Source organism: Chamaea fasciata, unplaced genomic scaffold (assembly GCF_029207755.1).
Source record: "Chamaea fasciata isolate MVZ Bird 193981 ecotype frontalis unplaced genomic scaffold, bChaFas1.0.hap1 SCAF_5, whole genome shotgun sequence".
Taxonomy (NCBI): domain Eukaryota; kingdom Metazoa; phylum Chordata; class Aves; order Passeriformes; family Sylviidae; genus Chamaea; species Chamaea fasciata.
Genome location: NW_027094090.1, coordinates 58138372 through 58157542, shown reverse-complemented (window position 1 = coordinate 58157542; position 19171 = coordinate 58138372). Strand labels below are relative to the sequence as shown.

Below are 19171 nucleotides of genomic sequence, written 5' to 3'. Positions count from 1 at the left end.
ATATGAAGTTAAATTGGGCTGCCCGACATGGTGTCATGCTGTTTATCTGAGGTATGATAAAAGAAAGAAGAAATCATCGTAAAATGTAGTAAATAAAGTGAAAGAAATACTGGGCTCAGTGCAACAACCCTTGCCCAGACAAATGACTCTGCTGTGATCATTAAATCTGTTTTTACAAATGGGGTGTCTTGTTTAGTAAATAGGAGCTTGGGGTACTTAGTAAATGATGATTGATTGTCATCTGTGCAGAACATGCTGGCGACAATTAAAAACTTAGTGAAGTTTTTCATTGTTGCATAAAATAATAGTTGGGGGGACATTGCTCGCCTCATGCAGCTCTGTGGAGAAAACTAAAATGGAAAAATAACTTTGGGAAAATGCAGAGGAGGTGTATCCTCTCAATCTTTTCTTGTGGTAGGTAGGGTTCATAATCAAAATTACCCTTAATGCAGTAGGAACTCAAGAAAGCCACACAAGACTTGCTCAAGCCCTTCCTTCATCAAACATAAGGGAAGCTGTAAAGAGACCACGGGATAGGGAGGGGAGGAAGTGGCTCCCAGGTACAGAACTCACCAGTGCTCCCATTACCACGATGGGGGAGGAGGTTGACAGATGCAGTCAGGACGCTGCTGCAACTTTATGAAACGCAGTCATGTGAGAAGCAGCTCTTGAGCTGAAAGTTGCCATCATGAGTTATGGCACTGGCCAAAGGCCATGCTAACAAGGAGGGAGGAATTTCCTGAAGTTATCTGCTACAGAAATGAGACAGTAACAGCAGGCCAGCTGACTTGGGCTACAGGATCAGCTTGCCCTGGCTGTTCCTGCAGTGATGGAGCTGATCTGATGCTTCTCATTGTACCCATTTTCTTTCTTGGTGTTTCTTGTTTTGGATCCTGTGGTTCTTAGCTACATGAAGTTCATGGTACATGACTGTAGGGTCAGGAACTGTATTCACTTGTAAGTCTTGCAGTTGTAATAAAAGCAAAGAAAAAATACTGTCCAAATCTGCTGAAAGATTTTGACATTATTTCATGAAACACAAGCCATGAGAAGTCTCTACAAGTAAAGGAATACTATTGCATGTTTTCTCTCTGAACATGTATTATAAAGCACAAAGTCTAAAGACTAAAGTGAAAACAAGGCTTTGAGGGAGCATATTGTAAATACAAGAACCAAGTGTGTGGAAGAGGAGTATTTTATTCCAGTAAATGGAACTCCTTGCGCTCAGAGCTCTCCCTTCAGTCATGTGTTTCTGGAGATGTGGTTTGAACATTTCTTTTCTCTGTGTATTTAAGAAACCTCCATTAAATAGCTGATGAACTATTTCACCATCAGCAAAGCCATCATCACAGTGTGTACAAGTGTAGGTGAGTAATAAAAACCTTAGTGAAGAAATGGTGTGCTTTGGCAGAGGACCTCAGTCATAAGCTTCTACTTTCAAACTACAACCATTCAAAGTTCTGTACAGTGCTTTTTGTTTTATTGGAACAGCATCAACAGTGCATGTTATATTATTGTGATAATCCAAAATTGAAACAAATGTTGAAAGATAATCCCATTAAATGTTGACTCATTTTAATAAGAGTCACAGCAGATGCACAGGTTTGCCTGCAAGGAAACTGCTATCAGAGCCAAAAGAACAAAGATCACAGCCAGACAGGACATCAGAGTGAGGCACACTGAGTCTGCCTCCTGCAGCCAGCATTGGCAGGACATTTGTAGTGACTGTGGAATTCACTATTCCATTCCCCGCTTTCTGTGATTCACTGTATGCTGAGACTGAGATCAAGGGGTTACTGATAAATCTTATTTAGTTAATATTTTGGTGCTTCCTGTTAAAGCTTGAACTTTATGATCTTGAATTTGTTGCCTTAAATATGTATCCTACTTAAAAGTGGTGGCATCCATAGCAACTCCATCTTTTTAGTAGAAATTACTGAAAGCTCTATTTCAGTCTAGAAATGAAAGTTACCATCAGAAAGATGCATGATTTCTTCCAACCAAAACAACTGTAATGCTTGGCAAAACATGGGAAAAGAAGCATGGAATGCTCAAGTTTTCTAAACACCTGCAAATCAAACCAATGCAGTAATGTCTCATCTTAGACCAAGAAAATACGGGAACATTTGGTATTGGGTTCTGTCACCTGATGCTCTGCATAACTCACCTCAGTTTATTAAAAACAAAACTATCTCAAAAGTTGTTTCTCCTTTTAGAATAATTTGGATACTGTGCAAAGTTAAACTTGCTGAACTTTCTTTCAGTTTTCCTTCTGTATTGCTGCTCTGTCTATTTATTGCTAGTGGTTCACACACTGTTGTGCATACCACAGTCTGGAAACCTTTGCTCTCTGTTACTAAGTAAGGTACCATGTCTACCAAGAAGTTAAATATTTTCTGGTTCTTGGCAAGTGTCATGTAGCAAGTGTTTCATCTGACAGTTTGAAATTCAGTAACGTTTCCTGTTTAACTTCACCATCCCATGTTGTGAGTGCATTTACAGTGGTCATTGAACTAAAAGAGCATTATTTATATACTTTTTGCAATCTATAATTTATATCTACCATATTCACTTGAAGATTTATTTACTCCATGCAGAAAATGCTGTGAAAGGCAGGTAATATTGGTTTGGTAGTCCTATTAATGTTTGTATGCAGTGAGAAATAATAGTTTTAAATGGTTTACATCTTTTTTACTCCCAGAAAATGGTCTACCTTCTTCTGTTGAACTTAGAATATTTTTGCCTGTGTCCGGGGAATAGCTCTGCAAGAAAAAGTCCCTACATTTTTGCATTTTTTCAGCATACATATCTGAACTAATCCTTTTATGGAACCTGATCTGTCCCCTATACTTTGCCAAGATTCCAGTTTTCAAAGATAATTCGAAACCGTCTGTTATTTGCTATTTATTTTTCTGGCCAGTACCTTCTTGCAGAAAGAAAACTAATTTATTTGGTGAGACAGGCCTCCTGACTTCAGCAAAAGCTATTTTTTTTCTCTTCTTGAAGTGTTTGGTTACCAGCTATTTACAGTATTTCAGCAGTGGCTCACCACGGTAAAGGCTGGCCTGATGTTTAACCTTTATAGCTCATCTGCACAGAGCAGAATATCAGTATGGAGTTTCTGCACTATTCTGCAACTGAAGCATAATTCTATCACTACTGCAGTGGGAGAGGTGAGGATGTATCAAAGCACAACTGTGTAATTAACTTGGAATGATAGCTTTTAACAGAAATTGTGGATAGGAAGTGGGTTTTTTTTTATTTTTATTTATTTATTTTTTTTTTAATGAGAGAAATGTAAACTTCCAGACTTCCTCCTCTCCTCCTTCACACACCTAATTCTCAGATAATTTGAGCTTGGTCCAGTTGTTACTGACATTGGGTATGCTTCAGCAGTATAAGCCTCTTAGGAGTATGTCAGTTCCCCTCACAGAAAGAATAAATCTGTGAAGGGGAGGTAGCAGGTTGCCTGAGGCAGGTTTGAGGGCAGGTTTGGACACAACTGAGTGCAAAATCTGTGACCTCATGTACTGGGTGTCTGGCTCAGGCCTCAACGTGTGGTGTTGTAACCGAGAAGCCACTTGCTGCCTTCTTGTTTGTGATCAGGAAGCTGCTGCTCACTCTTGCTCTGTCCTTGCTACAGCTCCTGTAGTGTTTGGTGAGTAAGTGGATGGGTTGGAGTAGTCTCTGGTAGTGTCAGTGTTACTTAGCACTCCAATGAGCTGCTCAGGAGAATGTCTGGTTTGGTTGCTGTGCCTGAGCCAGTGCCTTGGCAGGGTCTATTTGCTGAACCCCCACTTCTGTCCAGGGCTGGGTAGGAAGTGTGAAGCTTTGCACTGATGTCACATCCAGCAGTAGAACAGCAAGATCACAGCCTCTGGGGTAGGTGCTCTTGGGACCTAACACATGGGGTATGCATAACTATATAACTTAAGAGAAGTAGTTTTGAACCTTTAATTTTGCCTCTTGTCGCAAGAGACTAACGCTTTCCTCAAAGATTTTGTTTACATCCAGAAACACTGCATTTCTTTCATTCAGAATGTATGAACAAGGGTGGGATCACAGTGGCAGTAAAAATTAGGCAGTGCTGCAGCAGTAGAGGAGCACTATGTGCTTGTAAGTGGGAATGAAAATGAATGCAACAGAACAGTCAGTAGTGTTGTGACTGGCTTATGGAACTGCTGATGGAGGACCTATCAAATACTAAGACATTAGTGTAATCTTCGTTAATATAAACAAGCCATTTTTTAATCTTACTGGCATTTCAAGCTGGCTGATTGTTTGTCTAAATGTTCATGCATCCAAGTTATTTCTAATTAAAATGCCCTGAAAAAATAGATAATGCATCACGTGGCTTCAAACATACTTGCCAGATGCAAGCGTGTTTGCAGGCATTCTACCTTCTCATTTCCTTGCAGATGATAAGCAAAATAATTAAGCACCTATCAAATTTGCACTGTTTATTTCTCTTTTCTATTAGTTATTATTACCTCTTTATCCCTTACATTTCTTAAATCTTTCCCCACCTTTCTCTCCCCTTCAGCGTATTTAATTATTCCTGATTATAAGAGAGGGGTATTAATCATGTACCAGTCAACACAGTAAGCGGCTGGTGGTATTTTGTTGTGCATGGCATTTCTGACTTCAGGTAAAATTTCTCTGTTTTTATACTTGATAGGAGTAGCAGAAGTATAGAAGCGTTTCTTTAATTGGGTCAGAAATAATCATGATGGAGTTCTACTTCAGCCTAGTTGAATGTGCAGGTTTTTGCAGCATGTCTGCATTTTTGCATATTTGATGGGATTTCATGTTGTTATTTATGGGGCAACAACTGTATTTTGAAAGCACAGAGTGTGTAACTTAAACCTAGAGAATTGAGCAGCCCTACTGAAATGCATGCTGCTGATTGTCGAGCAGGAATTTGGGCTGAATATTGTGTGTTTTGGGCTTATGTTATAACAAAATGTATTATTATATTACAGTACACTTGCATACAGTACACTGGATACAGGAATTTTCACCACGAGTTTGTGTCTGCCACAATTTCATTGTCTGTGTCACCTGGATGGTGGTATTGTTCATTGCCTAGAAACTAGGGCTCAGATTTCCACAGATGTTAAAAGGATGCTTGGTGCCCAGAGAATTTGACTAATCGGTTTTGTATAGAAATATGCTGTGGCTAGATTTCTGTTATCTTTTACCATTCCAGCTCTACATGGCTTGAGGATGTGACATGACTAACAAAATTACTAGTTTGAAATACAGGTTAAATGTCTGCGGTATATCCACCTCAGGCAAAAATGGCTCCCAGAGAGGAAAGAGATTTTGTTTAATGGCTTGTACAAAAATAACAAATTTGGAGTTGCTGTGTTTCCCCACACCCCCACGTGCTTAGTTGCTGGTGTGAAGCCAGGGCACCTCTTGAATCAGAACACCTCTTGGAGCTTTTGTTTCCTGTAAGCAGTTGCAAAAATCCCATTCTAGAGAAGCACTTTTTTCTGTTGCTTGTGTTACCCTTCTGTATTACAGTGGATGAGCTTTACAAAAGGGCTTTTGCCCCATGAATGCAACTAATACTTGCCAATCTAGTGGGGACCATGTGATGCAGGCAACAAAATTGATTCTTAAGGCCACCTTTTATTTTTGCATTAAAGATCTGTTTTCAGCTGTTGCTTGTTTTGCTGGACTCTGTATCAAGGCTGTGTGTGTGCATGTGTAGATCAAATAGAATGGAAGTCTGAACAGCTGCTTGAGGAACTAGGGTTGTGCTGAAATGATCTCATCAGGCAGGTCTCAGGAAGGGCTGCTGCTGCTGAGAGGAGCTGTCCTGTCCCCTTCCGGCCATATTCCCAGCTGTTCCCTTGTGCAAGCAGCAGTGCTTAGGTGGCTCTGAGGATCAAACCGATCCAAAATTCACTCCAGCTTCCACCTGCCGTGTTTGTGCTGCTCATCTCACGGTGCAGTGCAACAAGGGCTGGTGCTGCCCCAAGGGAAGGAGTAGCCAGAAGCAGAAGCTGGAGCAGAAGGTGACAAGGAGGGGGGACGGTGGCCAACCACAGAGCAACTCTATTCTCAGCAGCAGCTCTGTGTTTGGCTGAGCGTTGTGTGATTGTGAGCGATAACCTTCAACAGGCGTCAGTGCCTCGATAAAGCTGCGTGTGCAAAATAAGTTCCTATTCTGACCACAACAGAACCTCATTTTCTTAGGAAATCTTTTTAATAAATAAGGTACCATTTTGATGGAGATTTTTAGCCTTGGCCTGACCAGTTGACACAGCAACGCCCCTTACTGAGCTGCACTCTGGGAGCTGTGGATTTTGCAGCATGTTGGCTGACAAATCTGCACGCCATTTAGTTTTCAGAAAGGTCTAAGGCTTCACACTTTGACCCTCATTGCGAACTTATAAGTGATCTGAATCTAGATTTATAAATTGTGTGCAATTGCCTACCCAGTTTGTGCAACCTACTGATCCCACAGGAGCTACTCTTAAATTTGTTTCTGAGTTTAGGATTGCCCAACTAGAATGAAAACTGCTACATTTGTATGGGATTCTGTAGGAAAGGGAAATCCAGCCTGTCAGCTCTTTGGTGGAGACAAGAAGAACTTGCTGACACAACCCATTGTACCATCAGCTTGGTCTTTCTGAGAGCTTTCAGTACTCCCACCCCCACAGGAGAGGCAGATATGGCACTTTGAGTAACTTGTTAGGCTTTGAGGAATGATGTGGGGCAGAGCTCTCACTGGTGTAGTACAACACAACGTTTTGTGGATGGGACTGATACCAAAGGAAACAGAGTGGAAGGATCTCTGGCTGAGATTGCAAGCATCTGGGATGCTTCTGTAGGTTGGGGGCCTTGTTAGATTATCCTCATCACTCTGGAACAGCCACCTTTATGTTCCTGGGAGATCCCTTGCTGCTTGGATGAACTAGAAGAGGGAAAGATGCTGTGCTGCTGCTGTGGATGTTGTGCATGGGTTGTCAGCTGAGTCCTGGGGCTTTGGTAGCACGGATTGTTGATCTCACCGTGGACCTCTGCAGGAGTCCATGTTGGTAGAGGCAGCCTCTGGATTTAAGGCTACCTCAGTGTTTAACAGGAAAAATAGGCTTGCAGGAAATAAAGAATAAATACTTGGAAATATTGTTGAAATCCAGAAAATGCTGAAGAATCATTAAGCAGCACAGAACAATAGTTGTAGCATCCCTTTCCATTGCTGTTCTAAGAGCAGGCTTCGCCCTCTTGGCTAGGGGTGGGTGGATTTTGCAGTGGGAGAGGGAGTTGGATCAGATCAGAGGGTCCAAACTCTGCAGACCAGTCGTTGTTCAGAAGATATAGGAAGATCATCTTATGGAATGGTTGAGTGGGGTTTGGATTTTCTTTTTATGGAAACATGCAAAGAGAAACCCAGCAAAGGCAAGCAAATGGAAAGGGTGGCAAACAGCAACAGTGAACAGAGGTGCAGAAACTCTACCTTAATATTTCTTTAAAAATGAAAATAATTGTGACAATAGTGCAATAAATGACAAATGGGCTGTCCTCCTTTTCCTCGCTCCTCCCACAAAAATGTTGTGGTTTTTTTTTTGATTCAGAGGTAAATGAATATTGACCTAAGTGACATCTCAAAGTCCTTCATATTATTCCTTCATATTACTCCCCCAAACTGGAATGGATGGTTTTGGCTTCTGTAATCACATTATAATAAGTGTTTTAATTACATTTTCCATTGTTTGAATATGTTTTGCTTTATATTTTCTTCCACATTTCTTATCAATAACAGCATATTGATCCTATAAACGAGAATAAATTCCATTCTGATAAGAAAGAGTCAGCTGGCTTTATGCTGTGCTCTTTTTTTTTTCTTTTAATACTGATAATAGGGCCCTTTCCTACCAAAAAAGACACAATTAATTTAGCTGACTTTTGGATCCTTCCATCAGTAATGAAATAAGTGTTCTGAACATATAGCATTTTGTCCACACTTTGAATACAGAAATAGGATAGCTGAACAAAAATGCTGGTTTTCTACAGTTCAGTTGAACAAGCAAAAATTCAAAAAGGAAAACACTCTGTTAGATGTTGTCATGTTCCTATAGAAGAGCTTAGGCTAGTCATGGTGGAAGTATATTCTTAATATCCAACTCTTCAAGGTTTAAACAACATAACAAATTTCAGCGGAAGTCAAAGAGTGTTCTTAGGATGAGAAACTCTTAAATATTTTAATATTCTCTGTGGAGAATTGTTAGCACTCTTATAAATGTTCTTGTAGTCATTCTACCCCTATACTCAATCCCATTTCTTACTTTTATATGTATTTATTTTTCAGGCAGCAGCAGCATCTGTCCAAAGCCCTTGATACTGTCTAGAGCTTGTGCAGTGAGTGCCACAGCCAGGCTTTTGGAGCAGAATGTACGCAATGAGGCGGCTCAGGGAATAAATGGAAGTGTGCCACTTAAACAGTCCCCACGTTCAGCTTCAAGTCCAAAGCCACAAGGTAAGTACTCTCAAATATTTTTGTTAGACAAGTTGTTCTCTCAGGTTTCTGAGAACAACAGAGCACCTCGAGAGAAGTGTATTTGAAAGAGGGACAACCATGGGGCATAAGCTTTCTACTGAAATACAAATGTTCTGTAAATGCCTTATGATTCTGTAATTTCTGGCTTATTTTTCAAAAGTATTGCTGTGTTTGAGCTGGGAGGTTTGGACACTATTTTTAAACTGGAGTGTTTGACAGTCTGGCTTCAAGGCAGGGGTGGTGGGAAGATATTCAAGGTCTTTGGAATTCTAGCAGAGATTGAGAGGAGCCTTCCCACAGGAGTATGTGGAGAGATGGGAACTTCATGTTTGTGCACCAAAAACTGACAAGCTGACAGTAATGTACACAGACTAGAATTAGACTTCCCTTCTTTCTGTCTCTCTCCATAGATAATATCTTCATTTTTAAAAGCTAAATAGATCAACCTGTGTATATATATACACACACACACATATATACACACTTTATACGTATACATGTATAAATATCTATGTATAATTTGTACATATATAAAATCACTATATATGTTGACTCAAACCATCTTTTTATGTAGTCCGCTCAGTAATATTGTTGATTCTGCTGTAGCTGATCACAGCAGAGTCACTACCTTCCAGAAATCTTGAATTCAAATCAAATCTGGACTGATATCTTTTAGAGGTGATGTGCAATAGGAACTTTGATAATTTTAAAAGTTAAAAAAAGAGAGTGAGTTTAGAAGACATACATCACAGTGCTCAGTGCATTGGATTCTGAGACATGGTGCTGATAAGACAGAAATGAAAATTACTTACAGAAAACTAGATGTGGAGGGCTGACCCTGGCTGAATGCTAGGTACCCACTAAAGCTGCTCTATCACTCCCCTCTTCAAATGGACAGGGGAGAGAAAATACAACAAAAGACTTCTGAGTTAAGGACAGGGGAGATCAAAAACTGATTACTGTCATGGGGTAAGTGTTGAATTTATCCTTATCCACCATCAGAACAGAAAAATCTTAAAAATATCTTCCCCCCGCCCCAACCTCATTCCCAGGCTCTGCCTCCTTTCCCCAGTGATGGAGGGAGATGGGAATGGGGGTTATGGTCAGTCCAGCACAGGTTATGGTCAGTCCAGAACTGGTTGTTTCTGCCACTGCTCAGGCTGAGGAGTCCTTCCCCTGCTCCAGCTTGAGTGGAGTCCCTCCCATGGAGACTGTTCTCCATGAGCTTCTCCAGCATGTGTCCTGTGTGCTACAGTTCCTCATGAGCTGCTCCAGCACGAGTGGAGGGTGCAGTCCTTCAGGCACAGCCTGCTCCAGCATGGGTCCCCCACAGCCCGGCCAGCAAACATGCTCCAGTGTGGGCTTCCCATGGCATGACAGCTTCCTCTCAGGCATCCACATTGTTCCCCATGGGTCTCCTCCACGGGCTGCAGATGGATCTCTGCAACCCCATGGACATCCATGGGCTGCAGGGGCCCAGCTGCCTCACCATGGGCTACAGTACGGGCTGTGGGGGAATCCCAGCTCCAGGACCTGGAGCACCTCCCACCCCTCCTTCTGCACTGACCTTGGTGTCTGCAGAGTTGTTCCTCTCACATATTGTCAACTCCTCTCTTCTCTGAGCACAATCATGTCTGTACAATAACTTTTTCCACCTCTCACATGTATTATCACAGAGGTGTTACTCCCTTCTCTGATCAGCTCAGCCTTGGCCAGTGGTGGGTCCATCCTGCAGCCATCTGGCATTGCCTCTGTTGGATGCAGAGGAAGCTTCTGGCAGCTTCTCACAGAAGCCACTCCTGTAGTTCCCCCAGCTACCAAAACCTGGTCACACACTAGAGGATGTCTAAATCAAGTATGGAAACTAGAATCACACAGAGTCATCACGTAGTGGACTCAGAAATATCTGTGTCACTCGATGGGAAAATGCACCTTGAAGAATTTTGCATCAGTCCTAAGTTCGTCTTAGAGTTAAGAGCAGGAAGAAATTTTTTGAGGTGTCAAGAAAGTTTTGTTTACTTCAGGAGAATGAGAGCAAAATAAGGCTGTATTTTTTTTTTTGTGTATTTTGCTTTTACAGAACATTTGCCAGCATTGTTAACTAAACTAAGATATTTTTGCCAGTCATATGTAAACATTACTTATCTGAGGAGCCTTTCTGCGCAATTTCCTAGGCCTCTGGAATGAATTTTCTACAGCAAAGAGAACATGTGTTCTTCCTAAGAAAAATATTTTGAAAGTCATTAGTGGACAAATAGAAATGTGCTAGCAATTATAAGATTTTAAGCCTTTCATAAACAAAGCCAACACACTTACTATAAAATTTTAGCTATTAGATAAATTAGGAGTTGTGTATTATTGGACCCCATTCATTCAAGTTACACAGCTGTTGTTGCTCTTTCCTAGCTGTATTTCCTTTTGTTTGTCAATATTGTGTACTCCAAAATGTGCCACAGCCAGGAATAGTGTTGTAGTCTAAGAAATGCAGCTGTGTAGATGAAATTCAATAATACTGTTGTAAATAGTATTTTGTGTCTCCTTTGTTCATGGGTCGGTCTCCATTTATTAATATTAAATATGTGCATCAGAAGGAAGTTCTACAGTATATCTTTTGTTTGGCTTTTTATTGAATTGAAACAAAAGAAACTAGAATTAATAAGAGAGGCATTTGGGAGTCTAAATGCTCTAAGCAGACTAGGCTGCTCTGGTTTATTGGTTTAAAAGTGGCCACTATTTTTTAAAAGAGCTTTCATGTGGAGGTACCGAAATATTTTTGGTTTATAGCAGCAGGAAACATTTTTCCATATGATTGTTCTAGTTGTGCAAATACTAAGTGGCCTTTCATAGTGAAAGGAAAAAAGATGACAGACCTGAATTGTAATGCCAATATACTTGGTTGTGGAGGAGCTAACTGCAAAATGACCTTCATCTAACCTACAAAAATAATTAAAATGAGAGATATAAACATGGCTTTGAGGTTGTGTTGCAAGTGTGGTACAGCCATTTGCAGTAAATTTTGCATTATTAAGGGAATAGAGCTTTAATATTGAGGAAAAATCTTCAAAATCTTCCACTTCAAGTGAACCCTGTACTTTTGTCTGTACTTGGTCTCTCAGAAGTAGTTTAAGTATTTGGAAACAGTTCACTCAGGGTAGCTAGGTCAAGCAAACAAATTTCTGCACACAATCCAATATAAAATTCTTTCTTTTCATTTTTTCCCCCTGGTATTTCAAGGAGAAAAAAACCTGTCTGATACACTGTCAGTAAAAGCAGGATTTTTGTTCTCCAGTAATTCTTTCCATCAATTTTTTTTGTTCCCCAATAATTCCTTCTATCAACAATTTTGCAATTCATGTATCAGGTTTCTGTCTGGAGCAGAGTTTGATTCAGGAAAATCTTTGGAATAAATTTGGAACAAAGCCTGAAACTGGCTGAAAACTGATGAGAGAGCTGAGCAAAGGACTCGGGGCTGTGGAGCAAAGCAGTCACAGTCTGCGTGTCTGTACCAGCCGTGGGATGTGGGGCTTTGCCTTTGCATCAATGCAGTGCATTCCCTGATAAAGTGGACTAATGCAGACTGGAGGCAGTCAGTGGAAATAGCAAAATATGTTACCAAGTTCCAATATGAATTCAATCCACAAGAGGGGAAGCAAATTGTTAAACCATTTCAGATTTGCTGTTACCTACAAATATTTGGGTAGCGATCTGAACCTTGCAATAGCAGAGTTCATGTAGAGTGACACATAAAAATTGCCTTTTTTTCCCTTGTTTCTTCTACTGCTTGCTTTTTGATCCTCTTGCATCAGTTTTTTATGATGCCAAATTGCTAAATACGGGGCACCAAAACTGCTGTCTGTACCAGGCAGTTTATTGTAGGATACAAAATATGTGGAAATGCCAACACTTCTTCAAAGCAGTGAAGTGTCTTGTCAGTTCAAGGCTGTGCATCAGTTGCTCATTTAAATTTTTCTAATGAGAGCCTAGGAGTACTTATGAATCTCCTGCTGAGGTTGAAGATGCATTTTTGTTTGGGTTGGAGGTGAATTTCCACTCCAAAAGTTGGCCTGGTTTGTGCTAGTGTGAAATGATAAAGATGCAACAGATTAAACATTTAGATTTTGGCAGTCAATTTTAGCTGCCTATCTGCTGTGTAGTGTGAATCCCGTCTTCCTTTCTCAGCTATTATATAGCCTGTGGTTAAAAGTTTTCAGTGTCCTGGGCTTAAAAAAGCTGAGAGACCTCTTAAAGGTCTGGGATGTAGATCGTACTTCCCTGGCAAATGAAACCTGTACAGTTAAAGGTGACTTGAACTGACAGCTGTTCCTGGGTAGGCTTCCCCAGTCTTGGTGGTCCTTTAAGAAACCTGTTACAATGTCTCTTTTATCAACAAAACTGACAAATACCCAAATTATCACTGTGAAGACGACAAAGGAGAGAACAAAAAACGTCTGATTATTATTGGTCTTCTCTCTTGATGTACTATTGAAAGGTTCTTCTGTGGTGGGAACTAAAGATGTGGAAATGCACATCTCGAAGAGATGTTTTTTTTCTCTATTTCTGCTGAGTTTAGGTTAGTGGTTATTTCACACTGCTCTTAAGAGTATAAATCTTTGGCATCTATTCAGCAGTGCTCATTTGATATTCCTGAAGGTGATGGAGCACACAGGGAGGTGATGATCGATGACTCAGCCAGGAGAGCTGTAGTTGCTTACCACAGGAACTTTTAACTTCATTTTCATTGAGTCAAGGCATAGCAGCATTTTTAACCATTGAACACGTTATACTTTCTAAGACAAGAGATAAATGACCTTTGCTGATATGCTTTGGAGTCTGCAAAGGTGGTTGTACCTTTTGAGCCATTTATATAGCACTGCCTGACATTTCCTTACGTATGTATGCAAAGTTGAATGCACAACTAGGCAGTGCAGCATAAATCGTGATTTTGGCTAGTGGTGTACAGTATCTGCTACCTCAGTATATGGAAGGGTTTCTTTGGGCAGAATAAGCAGTTCATATCTCCTAATGCGCTCAAAATTCTACAGTACAGAGGCAAGAGTATTTATAGACTAAAAGAGAGCTCTGTATTATGCAGGTTACTACAATAGGCTAGTCTTTTCTCTTTTTTCCTTAAGATCTTTGCTCTGCACACACTGAAAAATAATCTGATTAAAACAAAACACTACAGAAGTACATTGAAGAGAGAATTAATGGAATTTGCTTTCCATAATCCCTGTTAACAAGGCTGACCTTACAGGAAGGTTTGAGGATTGTGGGTTGGTTTTTTTTTTCACACTACTGATTCTTTTCTTTCCATTGATCTTGTGACTATTCTTTCTTCACTTCACCATCTCTGAACCATACAGTAGCTACAGCAGCAGCTGATAGGGGAAATGCTGTCTGCTAAGTGCTCATAGGGAGTAAGGAATATAATATTTTGCATAAGTGAATTGGCTGTTTGGTTTGTGGTTCTCGTCTCAAGGCATTACATGGATTTTCAGTATATGGGGGTAGTCCAGTTTGACAGGAGGTTCCTCATTGCTTGCCATATGTAAATGCTGCTTAGCTTAGTGGTTTTTCAGTAACAGCTGTAAAAGAGTGTGACACTTCCACAAAATGTCCTAGAATTTGATTTTTGTCCCAGTGGATCCAGTATAAAAATACCTACCAACTAATTCCTTCTGCCTTATCAGTAGGCATTAATTCCCTCAAGTTTAGTAGTTTTAATATATCCTTATGAGGATATTAACATTTCATGAGATGTACAGAAGAATTGAAGAGATGTGTGAGTCCATTACACAAGAGAATTCACAGTACTGGGGGTTACACAGAGTCCATTGCAAGAGCAAGAAATGTTCCTACCAATTGCTGTGGTGTGGGTCAGCAAATCCACTCTGTGTCCCCTTTGCTGTCCACCTCCTCCCCGAGGGGATGTCAGTGCTTATGATCAATTATGTGCCCTGCTTTTCCCCAGCCTGCTTGTGTCTCCTTTTTTCAGCTGTCCCATGGCCTTTGTCAGCACAACCAGCTATTCAGTGCTTGGACAATTATCTGATGCTCGCTGGCCTAATTCTGCCAGGCCTTGCCCCAGCTCCCTGAGAAGAGGGAATTCGGGGAAAGCCATTCCACTGCATTGCAGCTGCAGCCAAGCAGCTGCACGGGGCTCCTCAGGAGGGATTGCAGTTACTGCAGACACTGAAGCAGTTGCACAATTTATTAATCTACTTGTTTCGGGGTTGCAAAGTAACTCCTTCTAAAGAGTGCATTCTGAGTCATTTTTCTGTACTGCATCTTTCCCCAAAGTTGCTTTATTTGCATACATTAACAAATACAAAACTTCTGAGGAATGAGGGTGCACATATGCACAGTAAAAGCGCCTGACCTACAGTAATTGTCTTCCTTCTCCCTCTGGTTATTTCATCTATCAGCCTTTGCTTTTGATATGATTGAAGTCTAAAGCTTTTTGTGGCAAATTTATTTCTGCACAGAGTCTCTCATGGTACTTTTCAGACTGCAGCAATCACTGCAATCCCACTTAAGTGCAACTAGGTTGTTGGAAACACAGACAAATACTACCTCCTGTATTACCTATAAATTTAATGAAGGGAAGAAATAAAAAATCGCCCTTAATCGAGTGTTCAAGTTTATCACCATCTATGATTAGCATATTTGCAAGAATTTTTTCAACATCCCTTTCAAATGTTGGTTGATGGGATTTAAGATCAGTCCTGTGGTGCATGAGTTTTCCAGGGTAAATTAGGAAGATGTTCTAGCATCAGCAATGTGAAGAGCATGGCTTTTCCATATCCATCGATCGTGTATCCTTTACTAGAGCTTTTTTCCCCCTACCACGAGAGTGGTGTGTAATTCCTAAAGTAAATTCAAGTCCTCCTTCCCTTCATGGTTGCTCACTGGCAGAGTTAGTTTAAAGATTTTAGTGCTGTGACTTTAGTTGCCTTATGTGTCACCTTGTCTTTTGTCTTCTAGTCACTGCTGTATTAAACAGTGGCTGATCATTAACAATCTAATTAGGAGAACTTATGGTAAGGATGGGGAAGAAGCAAGAATAAAAAAATATATTTTCAGGGTGGAAGGTTTTCAGCAGTATAATTAGACAAAGGTTGAGTGAGTAAGGGAATTTTAAAGCTGAAGGCAAATACCTTTTCTGCTGATGATTATTATTAAGGTCGCAAGGGATAAGGTAAAGAATGAGAGTTTTGGGGCAGCAATTTAAATCTGTCTCTTGAGCTCCACAGTATGGCTCTTTCCTTTGTGCTTAATTCTTTTTTTATTACAATACCTGCAATCATAAACCTCTCATATCTATTTCCTACGATGCACTATAAAAACAAACACACAGACAAGAAAACTCCCTAATTTTCTAGCTTGTTAAAGTAGCATATGGTTCAGCTTTTAGTCAAGAAACATAACAAAATCCCTAATACCAAACAGTGCATGAAGAATTGTATGAAGTCCCTGTATTTATTAAGCAGCTTTAAGGTTAAAGCCAAGAGTATCTCTTTTTCATTGCTGCAATAAGTTCTTTATGCAAAAATGTAATTTGTGAGAGTAACCTGGTCTTGAAGAAGGTGTCCCTGCCCATCCCCATTGGAGCTGGGTGATTTGGATTTGGAACTAGGGACTAAGGTCCCTTTCAACCTAAAGGATTCTATGATTCTGTATTCTAGCAGCTCAAAGAAATATGAGTGATTTTTGTTGCTGTTGTTGTTTGCAGTGCCTCCAAAGCCAATTCATCTGCAGAAGGCAACATACCAAACCCCTAGGCATAAAGCTTTAACAAATCAGAAACCAAGAATGGAGGAAGAGACACCTGCTGCTGTTTCTAGTGTCACAAAGGAAAAGTCCAGTAAAGTCTCAGATCTCATCAACCGTTTTGAGGGAGGCAGGTATGTAATGGAATTTGGATTGGTTTGTGACACCTTTTGTTGTGTGGGGATTGTTGGGACTTGAAGCTGTGAGGAAGAATGCTGGTACTGTGGTAGGGCTCACTCCTATCCCTGCTAAAGGACTTGATGGCAAAACTGAATGTGTTTTGAAATTGTGGGAGCCAGTCATATACTTGGCTTTACAAGGTGTGCTTTTTCTTAAGGCATTAGTCCTAATTTTCCTTTAAAAAAAAGGAAACTTGTAGCATTTTAAAAACAAACTGAACAATCCCAGCAATTTGAAATTAATTTAATATTGAAGCTAATATTAAATACTTTTGTTCTTGAAGAAGAAAAAAATACTCTTATGAGTAAATAGAAAAGCCTGAAATACTGGTTTTAATTTTATATTGTCTTCTTAAATCACTCATGTGAAGAGGGTGAACTATACAAATTATTTGTAGTGGTGTGGCATACATCCCTAAGTGTCTTGCTTTTTAGTACTTGGTGATTTTGGTGGAAAAAGCTCAGTGTTCTTGAGTTTTGATTGTGTGGTTTATGGGAAACATTTGGAACGTTGGGAAAAAAGAACCACAGTGAACACTGCTTTCACAAAACAGTGTTTTTTGGGTGTCTTTAATTGGATGCAGGTGATGCATCTCTAAGTAGATGCATTATAAGCTCTGAAACAGAAGTTTCAAATATATCTGCTCTGTGTAAAGAGAGCAACTTTCCAGAAAGCCCATGACTGAGGAACAGCTCAAGAAACAGTCCAGTGACAGTTGAGCATTGCAAGTTTTGGATGTGGGTTTTTTCGTGTTTCCTTGGGACACTGGGGTTCTGAAGGGATGCCCCCTGTGTGAGTGAATGCATGATGTACAGCAGAGCACATGAATGCACGACCTTCTGTGGAGCCATAGGAATAGGGCTTTCATTGAGAGAATTTCCCCTTAAAATGGGTGAAATTTAATCCTTTGAATGGAAGCAGCTGAGCATTGCAAAAGTATGTTTGTCCATTGGAATAGAAATAATTTCAGAGCTTCATCTGCAAGAAACTTCTGTCATTAGGCAGAGACTAAATTGCACTTGGTCATGGCAGGTGCTCAGAGATGGGAAAAAGAGATTGCTGCAGGACTGGAGGTCCTGTGAATACTTTTAGCACTAGTCTCTAATCCTGCTATCACTTTATTTTCCAGTCTTCCTCCAAAGCATCACCCATCTTTTAAACAGTGCAGTATCCTTAGAAAAAAAAAAAATCCTTTCTGGAAGAAAACTCTTCAGGTTCATTGTACCCTGCACCACTGAGCCCTACATTTCTTCCTCCTATACCTGCCTGCTGCGTTGTACAGGAACTTCGTCCATATTACGCAATGAAAGGAAACTAGAAAGAAAGAAAGAAAGAAGGAAAACTTTCTTGTTGATAGATCTTTACATGTAGGGATATTTTGTGGACTGTGCGAAGCTGAGATGCTTTTGGGCAACATAATTTATTAGGTACACCAGTAATTTCTGTCCAATGACTAAATTCTACTCAAGTCTATGATCTCTGCTTGTGAGAAACTTTCATGATTAGCATGCTGAGTTCTGGATTATCCTGCTTTGGCAGTGGAGGTAATTCCTGTTTTTTGAATGAGCTCAACTTGCAAAATGTGTCTTTTGTGAAGCTGAACTTCACTTTTAATTAGTGATCTTTAAATGGCTAGGTAGCATGTTCATGAGCTGCAAACTGTGATTGTCAACTGTAATAACTTATTTTCATTAGTATGTACAGCCCACAAGCATGTAGGCATGGCAGAAAGTTAATTAAACCTGTTTACTCTGTGCAGGCAATTGAAAAATGTATATTAATTTTATCCTGGAGTTAAGCTTATTTAATAAAAAAGGCATAGTCTTTACATGACTAAAGAAAAAGAGATTTAATTTCTTTTTCGTTAAATGATGGAAAAAGATAAAGCTAGTGTAAGTTATTTTTGATCTATGCGCACAGAAGTGCATTGTGACATTTGTGTAAAGTATCCTATAAATAAGGAGTAAAAGTATGGTTTGTAAGCAGTTTTCATCCTTCCAGAAGATGGAGGTCCATACTAGGAATAGAGGACAGTCAGGAACAAGAGATAATGTGTTTAAAGCAGAGATAAATTTTGGAGGAAAAAGATCTTCAGAAAAGATGCAGCATGAAAAAAGGACATTGCTAACTAAAGAAACTGGAGAATAAATGAGATAAAAATGTAAAGGTCCTCATGTAATATTCTGAACTAAAGAAAGGGATGCTAAATATTCTTGCAATGTGTTTGATTAATTTTTAGTAATTAAAGAGCTGTTAGGGAATGGGCCACTTGTTAATTTAAGCAGTGGACTAGGACTTGGGAAACCACAACTTTTGCTCCATTTCTGCCAATAACCAGGGACACTTTGGGCAAGTTGCTTCATCTCTCACTTTCTTGGTTTCCTGGTCTGTTTCATGGAGCTAAGAACAGAAAAATTTAGGTTGCAAAAGATCATTGAATCCAACTGTTAACCCAGCACTGTCAAATCCACCACTAAACCACGTCTTCAAGTGCCACATCTTCACATCTTTTAAATACCTTCAGGGGTGGTGGCTCAAAGTTTTCCCTGGGCACCCTGTTCCAATGCCTGATGACCCTTTCAGTGGAGAGATTTTTCCTAATATCCAATTTAAATCTCCCATACACACAGAATTCAAGACATATAGGGATGCAATGGCTCAAAATGGACAGAGGTGTGGGTTTCTAGTAAGAGAAGCTTGTTTATAACT

The 19171-nt window shown here is 40.0% G+C and overlaps 1 protein-coding gene across 5 annotated transcripts in view; it reads left to right on the top strand.

Moving 5' to 3' along the window:
- LOC136289762 (protein bicaudal D homolog 1) overlaps positions 1-19171 on the top strand; it is a 274544-nt gene that overhangs the window by 229899 nt on the left and 25474 nt on the right. For 4 of the 5 annotated variants that reach the window (XM_066183850.1, XM_066183854.1, XM_066183856.1 and 1 more), the window contains 2 exons: positions 8324-8491; positions 16245-16416. In XM_066183850.1, the coding sequence (XP_066039947.1) occupies positions 8324-8491; positions 16245-16416 (340 nt within the window). Of the gene's footprint in view, positions 1-8323; positions 8492-16244; positions 16417-19171 lie in introns of those variants that run through there. The other variant, XM_066183858.1, reaches the window with a different exon arrangement.